This window comes from Diceros bicornis, chromosome 1 (genome assembly GCF_020826845.1).
Source record: "Diceros bicornis minor isolate mBicDic1 chromosome 1, mDicBic1.mat.cur, whole genome shotgun sequence".
Taxonomy (NCBI): Eukaryota; Metazoa; Chordata; class Mammalia; order Perissodactyla; family Rhinocerotidae; genus Diceros; species Diceros bicornis.
This window is the reverse complement of record NC_080740.1, coordinates 7,014,303-7,031,688: the sequence shown is the minus strand read 5'-3', so window position 1 is coordinate 7,031,688 and position 17,386 is coordinate 7,014,303. Positions and strand designations below refer to the sequence as shown.

General features: G+C 34.7%; 1 protein-coding gene across 1 annotated transcript in view; it reads left to right on the top strand.

Annotated features, from left to right (window-relative positions):
- Positions 1–17,386, top strand: part of AP3B1 (adaptor related protein complex 3 subunit beta 1) — a 254,331-nt gene that overhangs the window by 157,349 nt on the left and 79,596 nt on the right. The window contains exons 18-21 of the mRNA XM_058567328.1: positions 560–668; positions 3,390–3,552; positions 6,699–6,846; positions 16,725–16,797. Of these exons, the coding sequence (XP_058423311.1) occupies positions 560–668; positions 3,390–3,552; positions 6,699–6,846; positions 16,725–16,797 (493 nt within the window). The remainder of the gene's footprint in view (positions 1–559; positions 669–3,389; positions 3,553–6,698; positions 6,847–16,724; positions 16,798–17,386) is intronic.

Below are 17,386 nucleotides of genomic sequence, written 5' to 3'. Positions count from 1 at the left end.
AGATGGCTCTGACCAAGGTGGTAAAGGACCAAGGTAGCTAAAGGCTTTCTTGATGGATTAGATGTTTAGATTAGGACAGAAAGAGAGAAGTCAAGGATTACCTCAGGGATTAGGCTGTTGAGAAGGTGGGGGCTATTTATTGCCTACACTAAATATTTTCTTTTTTTTTTCTTTTACTTCAGTATTTTTCTTTTATCTCAGCTCTGAACTTGCATTTCTTATTGTTGTTATTGTCTACCTCTAATTGCCTTGACCTCTTCTAGGCTATATTATTTTAGTTTAAATCTTCTATAGGCCAACAAATACAAAAGTGTTTAAAATTGTATGTATTACAAGGTTGTTGATTTAACATAATGGGCTCTAAGTGAGTGTGTCCTCTATTTAGGAGTGAAGGGGACTTGGCCTGAATGCCAGGACTTCTAACAGTTGCCTTCTCTGCTGAGGCCTTCAACTTTCTTCTGGGTTCACAGAAGAAATCTGAATGATTTAAGTTTTCCAGAAGACTGAATCCCTTCATGAGAATTCATTTATATTTACATTTTTATATTTTATTAAACAGGCAAAAGAATGGACTCCAGCAGGAAAAGCAAAGAAAGAGAATCCTGCTAAGAAATTTTACTCTGAATCTGAGGAGGAAGAGGACTCTTCTGATAGCAGCAGTGACAGTGGTGGGGTTTATAATTTATTGAAAAACATTGTTCACTGTAGCTTACATGCTATGCCTCCAGCAAAACGATTAGACCTAGTACATAATATTTGACAAGTGGGTTTAAGTAAAGTTTATACTATTATAATAATTCCTTTCATTTACATATCACTATTTAGTTTTCAAAGTAATTTCTAATCCCTTCTCCTTTGACATTGTCTCTTGAACACATAGCTAATAAGTGATGGAGATGAAACTCATGCTTTTCTGAATTCTAACCCACGCTGCCTGTTATATTCATTAGCGTATTAAAAAACATGATTTTACATTTGATAAGCCTTTACTGGGGCCTTTAAAAGTAACTTTGTTTTATAAAAATGTAAAGTTTCTTTTAAATGTTGAGCAATGTATGCGTCATCCATTTTATACTCTTCTGTTTCTACCTGAACCTTTATAGAGATAAAGCTAAAATTAATACATCTCTTGGGTATTATAAAGAAACAAAGAACTGAAAAGGTTGAGGCAACCATATACAGTGACGCTAAATAGGAGGGATGTAGAAATCTTGGATTTTAGCTACGCAGATTGCATAGGGCACTTACCTTTCTCTATATATGATCAGTGAAGAGGTGGAGTTAGATGCTTTTTAAGTCCCTTCAATACTAAAATTTTGTGAGTGATTTGCCTAATGAAAAATATATTGGAGTTGCTTTCTAACACTCTTATTAACAGTTAACCTAATAGACCCATATCTGACCCAAGATCAAATGACTCTCTATCTTCTAAAACCTTTATTTCTTGGGGAACCAGGGCCCCTTATTATGTGGTCATCCATTACTTTACTCTTAGGTAATTCATTCATTTTTTCCTGTTTCCCCTATCAAAATCTTTGTTTTCAGTGTCTGATAAATTAAACTGTGATGCATGACCTTCTGAAGTAATAAGCTGAAAAATAGAGAATACACTTCAATCCAGAGAGTTAATGCTAAAAAATAAGAAATTCCAGAAATGATATAGACCATTGAGCAAGATCTGTTTGTATAGTTAAGAGTGTACCATTTGGATATTTGTCTCCATCCCATTTATTCATGAGCTCATGCCTGTTCATAGGCTAACCTTTTTCAGTAAATATTTGAAATTTCCATTAACATTAAGAGTTTGTGGGTTTATCTGAGTACGTATAGTAGTGCGTTGTGTGGCAGGAGCTCCACTCTGGCTGCTAGCAGGAAAAAATAGCTTTTCTCATTAGAAGTTATGTGATTGTTTTCCCAGTCAGCAAGTCGTTTTGAGAATAAACAAATTTCCTCAAAGATTTTATTAACTTGAACCTTTAAATAGTGGCATCTGAAGTGAACTGGACCCAGATTCATGTTGAGCTCCCATGCAATTAAGATGAGAGAGTGACTTAGATACTGTGATTTCTTTTCATTATTTATGGCATAAGCTAGTTATCTGAGTTAATATATACATGTGTGCAACTTGGATATCACAACAAAATCAAAATATCCTTATTCAGCAGTTCTATTTTGTCTTTGTAAAGTTGCGGTAAAATAAATTTTGCTGTTTGTGAAAGCTGGTGATAATGGGTGCCTCACAAAGTGGCAGGCACTGTTGTGTCCTTATCACCTGTGCATGTTTCAGATCATTTAATCTTCACAGCAGCTCTGTGAGTACCTGGTATTGTTACCCTCACTTGCAGAAAAGGAAGCTGAGACCCAGAGAGGTTGAAAAACTTGCTCAGTCTTACAACTGGTAAGTGGCAGAGCCAGGATTTGAACCCAGACATTCCAACTTGAGAGTTCATGCTTTAACCACTGCAAACTATTCCAAAAGAATATGGACACTCCTAGCTTTTCTCTGTGTGATACAAAATCAGTCCTCATAAAGCAGATATTATTTACCTGTTAGAATAATAAACCTCTGTTTTAATTAGAGGTTATGTTTCTGCATGAGGGCACTTCATCCAATAGATCAGGGGCAGCAATTTGTCCTCTTATCGAGGGTAGGACTCTGTACCTATAATCATTTTAAATAGTAAAAAATTATACTTCATGTTTAAAATCCACATAAATATACTATGTGCATCACTTCTGCAAAGAGTCTTAGTATACCCATAATTTATACATAAAACATTTAAATGTATAACTCCTCAATGTAACTTTATCGTCTCTTTGACTTATGGAAAACTCCTATACCAGCTAAAATAAGTAATAACTTTTTAACTGGTAATTTTGCTTATTGCCTTTGAATTTAGAAATTTTTGGAGATGATTTGAATGGCTCATTTCTCTTTCAAAATTTATTCCTGAGAAGATTCAGCTGTTGCCTTCTTCTCTAAATAAGATTTCCCATTATCAGTAGAGGAATTAAAAATTATTTCTTTATCCTTACATCATCCTTATATCATTCTTAAAGCAGGTTTTGCCATAGCTAGATTCTTATGAGTTTGAAAAGCGAGAATCTCTCAAATTTGGTTTCCTTGGGTTATCTTCCCTTTGCTTTTCCCTACTCGTTCACTATCTGAGCGCCTTCTCCGTCCCTTGGAGTCCCTCCGTGTTCACCCTGCCACAGGGTTCCTGAGACCTGAGTGACCAAGTGTGGAAATAGAAAGTGCTGAACATATGTGGTCCACTAAACTAAAACTCAGCATCTGGTTTCACTTGTGGTGAATACTGATAGTTACTTGTGTCCTGGTGTGTAATTAAATGGCTATAAATCAAGGAGCATCTGGTTATATTTTTCAGAGAGTGAATCTGGAAGTGCAAGTGGAGAACAGGACGAGGAAGGGGACAGCAGTGAGGACAGCAGTAGGGACTCGTCCAGTGAGCAGGAGAGAGAGAGTGCAAGTCAGTCGGACATAGAAAATGAAAGAGCGGCCAAGAGGAACTCCAAAACCAGAGGAAAAGGGTAAACTAGTTTGTCAGAATTTCCTTCAGAAAATATTCTGTGATATATTCCCCAAGGCTAACATTTCCCTTTAATTCATAGAGTGAGTGAGAAAATAAGTGTGTGCATTTTTTCCCAAACAGATATTAAATCTTGTAAAATTAATTTAAAATACTAGTTCACATTATTCTACTACTTATAATGCTTAGTTTTCATTTTGAGCTTGAACAAATCTGGTGGTTACATTTTGAATATTGGTATAACCTTGGAAGGCTGAGTTAAGTGATCGAGCAGTAGGTATGAAACACTTAATTACCTTTTGTAGCAGTTTTGCTGAGGGCTAAAATTAAATCCTTCAACACTTTGCCATTATGTAACTAAGACAATTGATTTTTCTAAATAATGTTATATTAAAAAGATTATGATTCAAATATTAGAGTCAAGAGCTGTGAAGGAAGACGGTCATAAGATATCTAAGTGTTAGCGCTTTTCAAGATCTCCCATTATCAACAACATTATCATGTATTAAAGTGTCATTAAAATTCTGAGTAATTGGGGCTAATCCCTTGGATAGTATGAGTCTGTTTGCCCCGCTGCTGTCAGCGAGTGGCCTCTGCGGACATGATGGCCCTTTCCCCAGGAGCCTGCTGCCCGCTGCCTTGATGAGCTTGCAGCCCAGCTCAGTCGTGGCTGACAGCACTGATTGGGGCGCCGTACGCTCTCTGCTCCTTTTATTACAGACAGTAATTAAAGCAGCTCGCCCTGCCACTTCCATAACAAACACAGCATAATGCCCTAATTATGACTTTATTAATTTAAGTCAGGACTTAATGATTTTAAAAGTGATTTATATTGTTTTTCCTGTTCAGAACAAATGAAATCTGTAGGTTAAATTAATACAGGCTTTTCATCATTGCAAAGTTAAAAAGCTAGTTACCAGTAAATTCTTTTCATTAGATTAACATCTGAAACTCTAAGCAGTAAGGTAAACAATAATTATCCATCAAAATTGAGTGATACATAACAAAATAACACTTTTACCTTTAAAATCTTATCTTAAAAGCTAGAAGTTAAATATATTCAGATTCATTTACTTGTTGCAGCAACGGAGTTGCTTGGTTTATAATAGCCCTTTCTTTGAGAGAAATTCTGTACTTGTGGTTTAATATCAGAATATCTGTGATTACATAGTTTATAAAAAGTGTCTCATTTCTAGGAAGGGAAAGTTTTATTCAGTGCATTAAATGACTTTTCAGATGGCAAAAGTCAGTATGCTGGAAATTTATAATCATATATTAGTTTCATTATTTTTTTCTTCAGAAATGGACTTTTCTCTTTACCCATGTTTCAATTGAAAAGAATTGTTTGTTACGCGAGAGGGAATCTCAGATACATTCTAAACCTTATATTTTTAAGTACATGTTTTAACTGCTGAATTGGGGATAATAAATTGTCATTCTTTGCTAGGGAAAAAAACCTACAACATATTTTTTAGTCATCAAATATAGTTACGTGTGCTCTGAGATGTTACTGTGACTCCATTTTTAATAAACAGCAATCATATTTCCTCCACAAAAATCAATTCTAGAAAATATCGATTCTTCCCTTGCCTCTCCATTCTCCCTCCCCCCATGTTTTTCTGCCTGTCTCTTAGAATTTTTTTAAAATTTAGCCAGTATAACTGTGTGATAATTTTTTAAAGCTCTATGGAGCCTTAAATATCTTCAACACCACCCTTTAGTAATCATAATTGTTTATGACTAAATTGAGTTTTATACTCCAAAATATTTTCCTTTGAAGGGAGATAGTATGGTGTAGTGGGGAAATCTGGTCTTTTGAGGAAGGCAGACTTGAATTCAAATTCCAATTCTGCCCCTCCTGGCTGTGTGTCCTTGAGAAAGTTACTTAACTTTCCTGAATATTATAGGTAAGACTATGTTGGAACATCTAAATTAGATAATTGCTATGAAGTGCCTGAGGGTGCCTGGCACAAGATAGATTCTTAGAACAATACACACACATACACAGACGCGCGTGCGTGCACACACACTCACACACACAACGGTAAAGAGAACTGGACCTTCAGTTTTGAGAAAAAAGACCACAAGACATCTCCTTTGGCTGTCTCGCATGTTATTCCTTCTCCTTGGAGAACTACCTCCCTACCCTTCTGGCTGCCTTACTCCTGTTTCCCAACTTATGTGTCTCTTCCTTTTGGAGGCATCCCCAATCTTGGTTAGTTTGTTTAAATGCTCCTCCAGATGTTCTCATGACACACTATACTTTATTACTTACCATTCTTCACTGTGACTGCCACCTTCCTTCTCTGTGTCCTCCAATGGACTGTCGGCTCTACACGGGAGGCATATGCAGATCATCTGTGTCTCACTAACCGTTGTTATCCTTAGCACCTAACGTAGTGCCAACACATCATGGGCACCGAGTAAATGTTTGTTGAATGTGGGAATGAGTTAACAGATGGCATCAGCACTTAGGTGTGATTGTTTGGTATTTTAAAAGTTTATATTGATTATCTTAACATTTTTAGTAAGAGTACATTAGAAGAATTCTCTTTAGAACTGGTTAACATTTTCTCATGTAATATGTTTAAGGGTCACATTTGGGAACATGTAAGTAATTTTCTTGGACAGAAAAATCTGTAAAATGCAAGTCTATTTTAGCAAAAGTAGATGTATAAATATTTAAATTAATTCATGAACATTTAGTATTTTGAGACAGCATTTTAAAATCAGCCTAAGCATCTTTGAAGTTGTTACTGTTAGCACCTAATGTATATTCCTGGTAAATCAAACATTTAATTATTAATTATTTTCTACTTATGATATCATTTAGTGTTACTTTATGACCTTTTGCATTTGGAGTATGTGACGTGGTATAGTTGGTTTTGAATGGGTTCTGATTTATTTGCTTATGGATAATACTACTTTATTATTATTTCATTAATATGTTCTGGAATTTTAAAACCATTTTTATTGTCTTCATATATACTAAAGAGAAATGGTTCTCAGTTACACTTCTAGGAAAAGTTCTGATTCATAGGCAAAATGGACAAAAGGCAACATTTGCCATTTGATTTTTTAAACTACTTAGACTTGTTTATATATAGGATTTAAAGTTGATATTTCAAAAATTTTTATTGTGCATAGTGATTCCGAAGATAGGAAGAAGAAAAATGAAAAATCTAAAACTTCAGATTCTTCCAACGCTGAATCTAGTTCAATAGAAGAAAGTTCTTCAGACTCTGAATCAGAGTCAGAATCAGAAAGTGAATCTGAATCCAGAGAAGTCACTAAGGTAAGAGATTACACGTTTGTTATAATTGAAAGTAAATATTCTTATCACCTTTTCCCAATTAAGAATAAGTATTTCTGAAAACTAGTGTTTTGTTAAAAATCGAGAAGCTAAGAAAGGCATTTAACATTGTCACTGACAACTAAAATAAACACCATCTTCATTCATCCACACCTGTGGTTTTATTTTATTTTTTTTTAGATAATCACTTCCCTTATAACTCAACCTGGTGGGGAAGTTAGAAACTTTTTTTTTTTTTTTTTTTGGTGAGGATGATTAGCCCTGAGCTAACATCTATTGCCAATCCTCCTCTTTTTGCTGAGGAAGATTGGCCCTGGGCCAACATCCAAGCCCATCTTCCTCTACTTTGTATGTGGGACGCCTGCCACAGCATGGCTTGATAAGCGGTGTGTAAGTCTGCACCCGGGATCTGAACCTGCAAACCCTGGGCCCCCGAAGTGGAGCACGCAAGCTTAACCACTACACTATCGGGCCGGCCCCGTTAGAAACTTTTTTTAACCTCATCCTTTGCCACTGAAATTAGAGAGCTCAATATTAAGAGTATGGCCTTTTTTGTTCTTGACTAGGGTATGACGAGGGAGGCTTTTGCTAAAGGGGAAGTAAAAGGAAGTCACAGAAATAGTATTGAGCAAAGGAATATAAATGTACATGCTTCATCAGAAATCTAGAGTAATACGCTTTTTAAAAATATTAGGCGTTTTGGATAACAGGATATTTTAAAAGGTTTAATTAAAAGGTATATGTTCTTTAACTAGTTAATAAAATGCAGTAGCCATGTATTTAAAAACAAATGTAAGAAGCACTTATGTAATAGAAGGATAATGCTTGTTGATATAATATTTGTAACACTGAACCTTCTCTGCTTAACAGCAAAAAATAAAAGTATAGATTGTAAAAATGTAGTTATTAATATAAAATTCAGATCTAATACGTATCTTTATGCCTTCCTTCCTGTAAATGGATCATGTTGATGCTAGGCTTCAAATGCAGCAGTTTTTATAAATAAACTGTTTTATTCCATATTTTGAAAATATGGTCAAACCTTGCCTTTTATTGAATTCAGTTTCTTTTTAACTTAATATTTTTTTCACTTATTTGTTCTGTTAACTTGAATTTCTTTAGTAAGTCATCTGAGTAGCCAAGGATGAAAATAAATTCATTGAAGTAGATAATTGCCCTCCCTCATCCAGAGATTTATTGTTAAAGAACAAGCATACTAAAAAAAAAAAGAATAAGCACGTTAAAAATTGGCTAGTATTTGTCTTACCTTATTTTAAATATGCTTGCATATGGTAAAACCTATTTTAATCTCGAATTTATATTTAAAACTTGTGTCTATCTATAGTATGTAATCTAAGGTTTCTATTTTTCAAAAATTCATATAAAAATCTTAGAAATTTTTAGGTTTATTAATCTGGCCTTATGTAAAAACTTATCACATAGTGAATTTGATATCCTCTCATTTCCTACTTATATTAAATTAGAAAAAAATTTAAGATGTTATTTAAAATACAGGAGCTTTAGAAATTGACAATAAGTGCAACCCAGAATAAGAAATCAGTGTTTTTAAAAATGACTAAACAAGAAATCAATGAATGTCAAGTGGGTGGAATTAAAGTGAGTTATTCTTATTAAGTTTTGTAACAGTTGAAAAATTGTAGACTTCAGTGCCTATAGTACTAGAAGCAGCATTTTAGGACCCCATTAAAAAGCCACAGGGGTCCTCAGGTCAGCGATTCGATTTGTTTCTTCTTTGTCAGACTTTCAATGATCAGATTAAATCTCTTAATAATTGAAAATATTTTACTGTAGAACATTAGTATAAAATTTCAAAGTATTGCAATGAGCCAAGACTCTTGAGAAATACAGGTTTTACTCACATTCTTGATTGTTTTGTGTCTATGTGTTTTGCTTATATGGCTTATTTTCTCTATAATGGAATGCCTTTTCCAGTCTATAATAGGCAGGTAGGATTGTTTGTTTTAATTTATCGGTTGGGATATTCTCTACCTTGGAGCCACCATAACTAGGTTTTTCTTTCTGTTTCTCTCTGAGTGATTTGGAGTGTACCATGCAATTATAAGTGTACCAATCTTCTAATAATGGGCGACTCTGTAATTGTAGAGAAGCCCTCCTTGCACCAAGTGTGGCTTCTGCTCTAAATGATGAGTAATGAAGGTAGGTGGTGGGCACTTTGCCTTAATTTAGCATGACAGGATGTTAGTGCAGGAAATTCATATGCCTTAAATCTGCAGCCCAACTACATCTATTCTTTTACTCTCTCTCTCCCTTTTCTTTCATTTGGACAATGTGTTTTGGGTATATTGAGCATGAAAATGAGACCTTGGAAGTACCTTGAATAAACGGCTTTGAAAACAGTTCATTTTATGGTGGTCCTATGAGATAGGTATAGTGTTCAACTTGTTGGAAGATAATACTTTATGCTTCAGTTTCCTCATCTATAAAGTAGAAATGCTAATACCCACTCTATTTCTTTCAAGTGCTTTTATAAAAAATCAAATGTGAAAGATCAGTGTAAGGCACTATATAAATATAAAACAGCAGTGTTAACATTTTTTAACTTGAACATTAATTTCCTGAGAGACCAACAACATTAGAGTTATAGAACACCAATCCTAAAAGGAACTGAAAATTTTTGTGACTCACGTCTCCTGCATTTTTTCCGACTCTTGTTATACCATTCAAGTCATAAGTGAATGTTGGTGTGTGACCCCTTACCTGCAGCTTGTGACCTCATCCACTTTCTGCGGAAGACTGAGCTGCCATCCAGTGTGAGCATCTCCTACCTCTCTCTGCTCTCTAATACACCGTCTCTATTTACCCTCCTTTTTTTTGAATGTGGCTCTCAGTAAGGGATCCCTGTCCACTTAGTCAAGAATAAGGCCTACTTCCTTTTGGCCTTGTTTTGCTGATAATCGTCTTCCTCCTTTGCACCTTCAGTCTTGCTCCACTGATGCCTCCTCTGCTGACCAAAGCACTCAGGTCTTTCCCAGCATTTGAAGAGAGAGTGTGTGTGACAGTGAGAGTTTAGAAAAATAATCTAGATATTCTCCATCCACTACTTGTCAACCCAATTATTTCTTAGTCCCTTTTAAATTGGTTTCCGTTCCTATCACTTCCTACAGACATTGCTCTCTGAAAAGTCAGCTGTGATCTTTCCCCAAACCCAGTGGCCTTCTCTTAGTGATTATCCTTCTTGATCTTTTTACGTGACTGTTCCCCTACTACTTGAAGCTCTCTGCATCCCTTTCTTCTGACTTCTTTGACCTTTCAGTCTTTTGGTTGCTTCAGTTTTTGCCCACTTCTGACACCCAAGTGTGAACATTGCCCCGAAATTAGTGCTTAGTACACATTATTTTTTCAAAAATATTAATTGATGCGAATTAATTTATTTTTAGTCCTCTATTTACATTTTTCCTGCCGTGAGACTCATTCATACCTATAGCTTCAGCTAAACCATTTGTGTGAATTACTTCCATAATAACATCTCTGAATCCCTACAACCACTCTTAACTTTTTTCCCCAAATTCAGACCAAATTCTTAGACCTCTCAGGAGCTACTGGTTTCCCAAACCTAATATAGCCAGAAGAAGCCATGCTCTACCATTTGGTACTAGCATTCTTTCTCTTCTCCCAGATCTCTAGCCCCAGAATTCTCTTTGACTCTTCCCTCATCCTGTGCTTTTACACAGTACCATGTCTTAGAGATTCTGTGTATTTCTCATATCTGTTTCTTCTTTTCCTACTACCACTGTTCAAGATCAGCTCTTATTACCTCACTCACAGGCCATTGCCTTTGGTCATCCTCAGACGCTTCCCCAAACCCAGTTGTTCAATACAACTACCAGATTAATGTTCAAGTTACATATAATGATGCCTATGGCCACTTGAGTTTAGTAGACTCCTCAGGCCAGTATGGCCAACCTACCTTTCCCATCTTAACTCCCTTCTGTTCCCTGTCTTCTAATCCCAATGGACTGTTTGTTGTTCTCTTAACATGCTGGATGTTTTCCCATTTCTATGCCTTTGTTCCTCCTTTTGCACCATTTCTCTTATTACAGAAAATACAAGCTGAGGAGAAGGTGGCCTCATATCAGAGGGTGGCCCCTCCACTTCTTCTAGTTGAGAATGACTGCATGGAATGAAAAATATTGCTGATGAGAGGGTATTACTCATGTGAATGGTTTAGGGACAGTCCAAAGTGTGAGAACCGGTGTTGAATTGTTTATGTTCCTAAAGTATTTGTCATTTAGCACCATGCCCAGCATATCCATAAGACACAAAACTATTGTCATACATTCTGGTGTCGTATTTGTTTGTTTGATTGTATTATTGATTGAGAGATGTCCTCATTTGAGATCAGATATTGTCGGTAATGACCAAAGAAAATTATCTTGTTCTTCAGTTACAGTTATTTTGATAGGCAAGCATATTTTTCTTTGTGGGTGTTCTTTTCTGAAATATATTAAATAGAGAAATATTTTAATTTGAGTCTATCCTTTTTATGAAATAATTCTTTTGCCCCAAATAGTATGTATAACAGAATTACTTCTTATAGTTCCATGTTTTAAGTGCTTTCACGTCCTTTACACAGTGTAAAGGGAAACTTTTTGTTTTCTCACAGAAGAGTAGAAAGAAAAATCGGTAACGTAGACCACGTTGTATCAACAAGAGATTCACGTTTATATCACTTTATCCTATTTTTTACTGATATAATTGAGTTACATTCTGTTTGTACGTAAAATTATATGTTGAACAGATGGTGACAATTTTATTTCAAATAATGTTTTTAAAAAAGTTACCAGGGCTTTTTTTTTCTTTATTAAATCTCGACTTCAATGTTTTTGTAACTAGCCGGTATAGTAGAGTACTCCTCTAGACTGTAACTCTTTCCTCTATCACCTTGTTGGCCCACTGTTCACACCTTGACTGGGATACAGTAGTTCTGATTACATCTTCAGTGTCTGTGCACCAACTGCTGAAGATTTAGATAATCTATGATTTAAATGATAAAGATTTAAAATCATGATTGTACTTTCTTGTGAATAACTTTTATGTATTTTCCTTACAAATATTAACATTTTAATTACATAAACTGTGTATAAAGCATAATCATCAATGGAAAATAAATATATTTAACATACACTTAATAACATTTAATATTAAGAGCATTTTCATATTTGAATTAACATTAAGATTAATATGTCTGCTAGCTGTGAAAACAATCATACCATCTATGTATACCTCGCAGTGATCGAAATGCTCTTGTGAGTTGTCTTCATCACAGGTTATAGGGATCTCATAAAACTTTGCTGATCCCTTTTTGAGAGGTGCAAAAACTAATTAAATCTCTTAAGTGCTCTATGGACCCATCACTGGTATTGTGACTAGTGTCCAGACATGAGTAAATGTTAATATTTGCCTTAATAAAAGATCTACCATGTGAAAGATTCTTGGGGATAAAGTAAATTTCACATGCGGTATGAAATAGATCATGGATAAGAGTAAAGGAAATTATTTTCCAATTCCAAGAGTAAAAGGAAATATTTCCCTATTTAAAAAATAGAAAACAAGTTTTACTTGTGTTTTTATAGGTATTTATATATGTTACAAGTTACAATTATGTAACTTCTGTGAATATCATAGAACATTGGTTTTTTACTCTGACAATTCAAAGCCTTGCCTCTTTCAATTTATGTCTTTCCCAATTTAGTTCATATTTTAAGTTCTCCAGAACAGAAATATCATTTCACTTCAATTGAGATCTTTAAATCAAAGTGAATGCCATTAAGCAAGCTTTCTTATTGAAGTAGGTATAATCCAATAGGGAAGATTTGTTTAACAGTTTAGACTTCTTTTTAACTTATAAAGAAGTCTTAATTTACTGGCAATGTACTTTTGTTTTAAAGCACAGAATAAGTGTGAGCCTTAGATTTTTTTAAATCAAATTTGTTAGATGTCTTGAAGGCAAGAGAGTCATTAAATTGTCCTTGGTGGGTAGTTCTAATTGAAAATATTTCATGCAAATGTCTTGCCCTGTGAGGCTAGAAATTAGCCTTGAATTTTTGTTTATTTCAAAGCACAGTATGTGTTTGACAAACTTTATGTACCACTTATTCTGTTTTATAGTTTTCAATTTCAAACCTCTTTGCAATGGTTTCCTCTTAGGAAGCATATTTGATGCTTGTTGTGACAATGTTTTTTTTCCTACTTGCTTTTTTTTTTTTAATTAGCATGAAAATGAACATGCATAATACATAAAAAAATCTTTACAGATATATTATTACTTATTTTTGTTTGTATTATTTGGAGCTTAATAAGTATTTCCAGGATCTTTTATTTATTATTTGAAATGAAGTATATTAAGTAGAAATCAGTTTCTTAACCCTGTGACTTTGTATTTCATTTTGAAAATGTTGATGTATTGAGGTGTATAATCGAATACCATAGAAACAAAATGGAGATTTGAGGATGATGAATTGATAACTAGGATTTTTGTAGTGAGATTTTAAGATCAGTTACTGTTGTCCTTATAAAAGTCTAATACAGTCATTCAGCTGTTAAAAACCTAATCCTCTATTTAAAAAAATATACAAAAACAAATTGTCTATCTTTCTGCCTGATCTCTTCTCAAGTACTAACACAATGGAAACAGTGGGTGATCTGTCAATGTGTTTGGTTTGTCAATGATGGTTTCGTATAAATATTGGGAGGGTAAGAAATAAAATTCACACAGTAAAATATGATTTCATCTGCCTTTTCTCTGCAGCTCCGTGGCTTATGCTGCGGTGTGAAATTCTCATTTTACACACTTTGCAAGCGGAGCACATGAATTATGCATTGAGCAAGAAAAATCTCCTGCCTCCAGTCCTATACGCATTTACCCAGGTTCTGTCTCTATTACCAAGATGAATTGCAAATGGAGAAATGTTAGATGGAATAGTGCTCTTAACTTCTTTGTTTAGAATTCAGATTTTTATTTTTATAGTAGATCCTTTAAGTATGAAAATGTTTTGAACTTACTATGGATTTTTTAAAATGAAAAATGAAATATAATATAAGAGAGGAATGCCTAACACATCACAAAGCTTTTTATAGCCTTGATTCGGAATGTAAGGCTTTTTCAATTTGGTAGAAATGACCGTTATCTATTGCTAATGTTATATTTCAGTCACTGGTTATTTGCTGTTCTCAGAAAGTCAGTGAAATTCTGTTTTTTTGAGAACCTTTTTCTTTCTTTTTTAGGCTTCTAATAAGAGATTATGCCAATTTCACACGCAGCTCTGTCCTGTGTCGTATGTGACCTGATGTGTGTTTAATAGACATTGTTATACACTTTTAGCTGTGAAGTAGAAAATAAGGTATAGACTTGCTTCCAGCTTTAACTTTATCTTGATGTGATAGGTTTCTCATTTTTCAGGTGGGGAGGTTACAGTTCCATGAAGACAGTCATGCACCATTGTAGCTTATAGGAAGCTACACCCATGTGCTCAGCGTAGCATTTTGATAAGTCACATGGTGATAAGCTCTTTTTGTCATATGTTCTTTCTTCACAGGAATGATATTCTAGTTGAGATGGCATTTTCATTCTGAATCTATTTTTGTTACTTGCAACTTTTACATTTCAGCTTCAAAACTAACATTTCTTCTATTTTTTTCCCAGTCCTAGAAATGGTTATTCATTTGAGGTGTGGAGAGAGGGGCAGATATTGTTTGTTTTGTTTTTTAAATAACAGATGAAAATTAAAAGCCGTCTAGATGATTTGGAGTTTTCAGTGACAGGAGTAATTATTTTGAGGAAGAAAATCAGTGCTGATGTTTTTAGTTAGCGTTTTAATGTGTGTTACTGTATGGTCCTTGAAAATAATTTTTCTGAGCATTGGCATAAGGGAAAAAGCAAGCAGAACTTAAAATCATTTTTTAAATGTTACCTAATGTATAAGTTAACGCATTGTTCTTGTTCATATATGTGCACTGTTGTGAGAGCTCTAATGTGGCGTAAACTGTAAACGATGGTAAGGTACCTTTTGCTCTAGTGATGCCTTTCCGTGGTCAGAGGACTGCTTCAAAGATATTTATAATAATTCACATTAACAATAAGCTATAAACTCCTTTGGTAGATGATAGGTTATCTGAAGGCAGGGACGGTGTCTGTCTTGCTGTGTTACTTCCATTGCTTGGCACAGAATCTGATACATATTAAAAGTTCTATACATATCTGTTGAATGAACGAATGATTGACTGAATAAACAAACAAAAACATTTTAGCAAAAACTTAAATTTTGGCTTTTAATTTGAGAAGATTTAAAGTATAGATTATAGAGATAAGTAACTTGACCCAAATACATCTATTTAATACCCTAATCTTTGTTATTCTTTAATTCTTTATAATGCTACTCAGTACTGCATTTATCTTTTTTTTTTTTTTTTTTTTTTTTTTGAGATTATGCATCTTTTCTGAATCTCTCACCAAACTGTGAACACCTCAGGCTTAGGGTCACTGTTTTGTAGTCCACCGTTATCCATGTTTCAAAAATATAATAGACTGGGGGCCAGCCTGCCCCCAGTCGCGGGTGTAGCGGTTAAGTGTGTGTGCTCTGCTTCCGTGGCCCGGGGTTTGCTGGTTCAGATCCTGGGTGTGCACTGATGCACTGCTTGTCAAACCATGCTGTGGCTGCGTCCCATATAAAGTAGAGGAAGATGGGCACAGATGTTAGCCCAAGGCCAGTCTTCCTCAGCAAAAAGAGGAGGATTGGCATCGGATGTTAGCTCAGGGCTAATCCTCCTCACCAAAAAAAAAAAAAATATATATATATATATATATACACATATTTATATATATATATATATATATATATAAATATAAATATAATAGACTGAATAAGCAAATCTGAGGTGGAGGGAGCCCCAATTATGTGCAGATATGTTTGAAATATTTATTCTCCCCAAAGGAAAACAGTAAAGAAAGTAAATAAATTCCTTTCAACCCTAAAAAGCAAGAGCCTGAAAATGTCGTTTATAGATTTTAATGAATACCTTTGGCAACAGAAGTCTGACATAGCCCAGTGTTGGAATACGGAGTACCCAGTACAGTGCCAGTCACAAACGACCTCTCGGAAAGGCTACTCTGCACAGCCCGTCGACAGCTTCAGAGCTAAGCATGTTTTGTTTGCACATTTCTTTTTCTTAAATAAACTTGTTTGAAATTATTTTCAAGGGGGCTGGCCCGGTCGCGTGGTGGTTACGTTTGCACGTTCTGCTTCAGCGGCTTGGGGTTCGCAGGTTCTAAGCCCAGGTGCAGACCGACACACCGCTCATCAAGCCGTGCTGTGGTGGCGTCCCACATACAAACAAGAGGCAGATGGGCACAGATGTTGGCTCAGAGCCAGTCTTCCTCAGCAAAAAGAGGAAGATTGGCAACAGATGTTAGCTCAGGGCCAATCTTCCTCACCAAAAAAAAAAAAAAAAAAACCAAATTTTCAAGAATGCCTGTATACTTTCTACCAAAAAGCCACGTTACGTGTTTATGTTAGCAAAAGTTGTCAGATTATAAAATAATTATTTACCTTTAAATTTTCTTCTAAAGGGCCTTTATAATCTTTAAACACCAATATTTAAGAACAGTTAACAATTGCAAGGTGGAGAATAAATACTGTATGCTAACTGAAATAAAAATTCTGACTCAAAAAAACATTTCATGTAACCATACAGAAGCTTAATTTGATTTTTTTCTCAGAAGACTAAGCAGAGGAAAAAATGTTTGTTTTAAAACATTAAGGACTACTTCATAGATTTTTAAAATATAACATGCAATAAATGAGATATTTCTTATTTTATAGGAGAAAGAACAAAAAACAAAGCAAGATAGAAATCCTCTTACCAAAGATGTTTCCCTTTTAGATCTAGATGATTGTAAGTATTAAAATTTAAATTTGTTTATTCTGTTTAGTAGTAGTATTTTTTGTTTTTATGGTACCTTTCATTTACGTGTCTCAAAGTATATTAGCATCTATTATGAAAGATTTATAGATCAATAAGGCAAGAAAATTTTAGAAATAGGTCTTTTAGTATCTTTGTCTTTCATCTTTTCAGCATAACAGTTTTGTATCACCTGAATAAATGGTCAAATAAAAGTGCACCAAATTTATTCTAAGATCTTTTGCTTTAGTAATTTATACTTGTTTTAGTAAATATCCATATCTCACAACTTCTACTTTGTTAAATGTTGATTGTGGGGACTGAGACATCTAACTTGAGGAGAGTGATTGGAGACATAGAGGACATGCCATCTCCCTCCTGCCACACTTCTGTGGGAATGGACACGGATACCAACCTTTGGAGGCCAGGGTGACTATACCTATCAGTATTTTAACTGCAAAAAATCCTTGTCCCAGCAAATCTGCTTGTAAGAGCTTGGAATCCTACAAATATACTCACCCAAGTATGCAAAGATGTATATTTATCATCTCCCCTTAAATCCTCCTGTGAGAGAGCTAGTGGA